Source organism: Pundamilia nyererei, unplaced genomic scaffold (genome assembly GCF_000239375.1).
Source record: "Pundamilia nyererei isolate P.nyererei 1_Seehausen unplaced genomic scaffold, PunNye1.0 scaffold00047, whole genome shotgun sequence".
NCBI lineage: Eukaryota > Metazoa > Chordata > Actinopteri > Cichliformes > Cichlidae > Pundamilia > Pundamilia nyererei.
The window spans coordinates 2,574,559-2,578,672 of NW_005187448.1; the positions used below are offsets into that span (position 1 = coordinate 2,574,559).

The 4,114-nt window shown below is 36.1% G+C and overlaps 1 protein-coding gene across 1 annotated transcript in view; it reads right to left on the reverse strand.

Annotated features, from left to right (window-relative positions):
- Positions 1-4,114, reverse strand: part of b4galnt1a (beta-1,4-N-acetyl-galactosaminyl transferase 1a) — a 14,524-nt gene that overhangs the window by 9,557 nt on the left and 853 nt on the right. The window contains exons 2-8 of the mRNA XM_013910738.1: positions 2,891-3,102; positions 2,634-2,816; positions 2,163-2,269; positions 1,797-1,834; positions 1,518-1,698; positions 557-649; positions 267-454 (exon numbers count right to left, since the gene is read on the reverse strand). Coding sequence (XP_013766192.1) covers positions 267-454; positions 557-649; positions 1,518-1,698; positions 1,797-1,834; positions 2,163-2,269; positions 2,634-2,816; positions 2,891-3,102 — 1,002 coding nt within the window. The remainder of the gene's footprint in view (positions 1-266; positions 455-556; positions 650-1,517; positions 1,699-1,796; positions 1,835-2,162; positions 2,270-2,633; positions 2,817-2,890; positions 3,103-4,114) is intronic.

A 4,114-nucleotide genomic window follows, 5' to 3' on the forward strand; every position in this document is an offset into this window, starting at 1 on the left:
GTTGGAGACCAACTCAGATTGTTGGAGACCAACTCAGATTGTTGGAGACCAACTCAGATTGTTGGAGACCAACTCAGATTGTTGGAGAAAACCTGCCAGCAAGCAAGTTCACAGTCTGTTATTCCAGTTATTGAAGTTAACTCTCTTTCTGGAACTCCCAGAAGAGTGTCCTTCATCTCAGGCTTAACAAACTCAGAGTTTTTCACTAACCTTGCTTCCTGGAATAGGGCCCAGGTCATTACATACAGAAACAGTAACTTGTTTACCTTTCCAAATGGCATAATGTAGTGTTCAATATGAGGACCAGTCACGGGCTGAGGGTGTTCATTATCATCTGCTATCACAATAGTGACGGTGGGATAATATTTTCTTATGCTGTCAATGAGATCTTTCAGTTTGTCATAGCGCAGAAAGGTCTTGGTGGCGATGGTAACTAGAGCTGTAATATTGTACTCTAAGGGAAACAAGAACAACAAATTAAATACTCATGTGACTTTTAAACACTGTGCATCAAAAAGCTAAACTTTACATGTGTTCATAGTAACTGCTCACGAACCTTTTTGGTATCCCGAGTTGTAAAGTTTCGGATTGTTTCTGTGTTCAATTTTGATGGTGAAAAATGACTGGTGGTCTTTAGTTGCAAACTGAACTGCAGAATGAAACAAACAAACAAAATGATAAAGGCCAGCTGCAGAATTTATGGGCAGTTATCGTTGTGAAAATAACCTTTGCACATGAAGCTGTAAGCTGCATTTGCCTAAGCACAGCCCCGCCCTCAATGACATGTCTTAAAAAAACCCACTGGAGAAGCCTTCACTCACCTACTTCATTGGCTTTTAAACCATGTGGTCAAGTTGAATTTCTATTGGAACCTTCTGGACAAGAATATTCCTCAAACATTACATTGGTCAACTCCTTTTTATTTTTGTTGTGGTCAGTCCTATTTGTATATATTAGAGCTATTTCTTATACTTTATAAACATTGTAATATATCGATTTATTTAATTTAGTTCTGAGTATTCTGATCTGATTAAAGTAGTTTCTTTCTTGTCTTTACAAGTGTGACATATGCTGATGTTATCATCAACTAGGAGCTGAAAAAAACTGAATAGTACACTTACATTTTAACTTCCTGAAATACATAATGAGTCAAGAAATAGCAGTAAATGTAAAATGCACACAGCTGTCAGACTGCCATCTGTAACCTCCAGTTCACGGATATCATCTATCATTCTGTAATGGTTAATGCTTAGCTAGCATGTGTAAGCTCTTTAATCAAATACTGTCAATGCTTTAAAAAAATCTACTTGAGTTTAAATCTCCTTAAATTTGTATTCTAATGCCAATTTATTTATTTAATAGATAAGAAAATAATTGCTTGTATAAAGTTACGTACCAAACTTTGCCTTCCTTTCGTCTCATTGTGGGTGGGGGTGCACTAACTGTTTATATGTTCAAACAGGTTCATTCTACATTGCACTTTTAGTATCAGTTTCATATCCACATCATAGCTTTACTTGTGTCTGCTGTCTTCGGATGAAACACGATGTTTGTATAGGTGACAAACTGCAGTTGTTTGTTCAGAGCAGAGAGAAGAGGACTCGACAGAACCATGTTCTTCTCTCCCACTCCCTGGATGGAGACCATGTCCACCTTAGCAGCAACATCAAAACTTCCAAGTGTTGCAGTCAAAGATACCTGTTACAGGATAAGCATTGGTTGCAATAAAGAATTAAAAATAATCATATTTAAAATGATGACAAAAAAAAAGTGCAAGACAATAATTGAGGCATTACCATGTGAACTGATCTTGTTTCTTCTTTAAGGGCTAAACCTGCAGAGAAACGGTTATTTTTGGAGACAAAGTGAAATTATATAAATAGAAGATATAAAAATATGCACCCATTTAAATAGCAGTTTTATTTCCTCTTTTTAACAAGAAAGTGCTCATGTAGAACACAGACGGTTAAGTTTTGTTTTGCTTTCTGTAGCTTTAAATAAAATGACCACACATGCACTTAACCTTCCTGTGATTGTTCTGCATCCTGTATTATACCATGCACAGTGTTTTCAATCAAAGTAGGGCTCAGTGTAACTGACCTTTTAAAGGTAAAAGTTAGACTGGGTTTCAATGGTTTTTTGCATGTTAAATATGCCTTTACCAGGAATGATGATTGTCTTTAGGGGTCGCACCAGCACCCCTTGGGTAGGATACTGAAGAGGACTGTTGGCCTCAGCTACATTAAGCACATCTGCAGGATTGTAGGACCTTTGGAAACATGACAATGATATACACACACTACAACATAAAAGCTGTGAGTTTTTACAGTTGTAGTCTGTACACTTAGAGCAGTATAATTTATTTGATCAACTCAGGCTTGATAGTGAATTTAACAGGTGACATCTAAAAACCTAAATTCACGTATCCTCTTGTATATCTAAAATAAATAAAATATCTTACTTTAAAATATGATCATAGACAATTGCAGATTGTATCAAGAATGCCGTTCTGCTAAGTATATTAAAAGCCTCTTGGACGAAAAGGTTGCTTGATGTGGGAAAATTTCCAGATTGTCATCTAAAACCTTATAAACCATTCCTTATTTAATCAAAAGATGCAAAACATGCTTCACCTTTCTTGAAGGTTGTTGTACTCATCAGCTCTGTGCTGCTTTACACTTTCAGGATCAGGGTGGAGCTCCAAAAATGCTTGATCAAGATTGTGAGCCCACACGTGTGGAAAGAGCAGATTTGACAATGGTAGGTGAAAGGTTTCTTCATCAGCCTGGCATACGCAGGCATTTTGAGCCAAATGACTGTTGGAAATAACAAAGAGTTAAGTAATAGGAACAAAAACTTGAATTTAAAAGAAAAGGTCACACTTACACACCTTGCCATTTCCTCCTTTATGTGGTAGGAAATGTCCTTATAACCATTTGTGGCGTCTCCAATTTTCCCAGTGAAGAATTTTTTAATGGGCGTAACCTGGCTTGAGCTTATGTCAACCTCTTTGCTGCTAGGTTTCCAAAAATAACAGAGGGCGGCCAGAAGAATTCCACTAAGCAAAGCAAGTTGAACACACTTCCTAGAACTGTTGTGCATCTAGAAAGAAAATTTGTATAGATATCATCAGGTTGATAAAGCAAAGTGGCTTGGGAGGGACAGACATTATGTGTTTCACACTGGAATTACTGTGTTTCAGTGGGTCATTGGAAACTTGAAATGAGCCTACACTTTATTAGTGCTCAATGGAAAACCTATCTAGGTGCAAGGCCGAAAGCCAGACATGCACACTGCAAACATGTGCTGAAGACTACAGTACAAAGTACTAAACCATAAAATAATTGAACTTGTAGACTTATAATTTCAACGATAAAGTTTACCTAACTTTATTAGGACTGTCAAACCTTATTTGAAGACGTATTATGCTGCAGATGCACAAATCATCACGAGGAAATTATATCAAAACTCTAACTCCAGTATAGCTTTTTAGAGCTGCTCTACTACTGTACTGCTTATTTTGTCTTTCTTGTCTTTTTGAAGCATGTGGGTCTGCTGTTGACACAATTTTATGTGGTCTGAACTGGAAAATCATTGGTTGTGTAACCACAATCAAATTCAAATTCTATTTGTCACGTACACAGTCATACACAGTACGATGTGCAGTGAAATGCTTAGACAACTGCTCGTGACCTAAAGAAAACAAAAAGGAAAAGGCTATGAATAAGATAGGAAATAAATATGAAAAATTAAAAAGGGTAAATTTAACTAGGAAGGAATAAAATATAAAAAAATGAAGGTTAAAATGAAATAACTGTACTGTATCTCAGTATTGGATGAACTGGGGGATATACATGTAGCAATGATATTACAAATGAACTGAGTGCTTGTTGAAGACTTCTGCACAGCAGTGTTTAAAGATATAACTTCGCATTTTGGAGTGCTACTGTACTCTCTCTTTCAGGCTTTAGTTTCAGACTTTAGTTTACAAATCAGCAGGTACAGGATGTAACGCGCAACAGTTCTTATCTATATATAGATATATATATATATCTATATATCTATCTATATATCTATATATATCTATATATATATCTATATATCTATCTATATA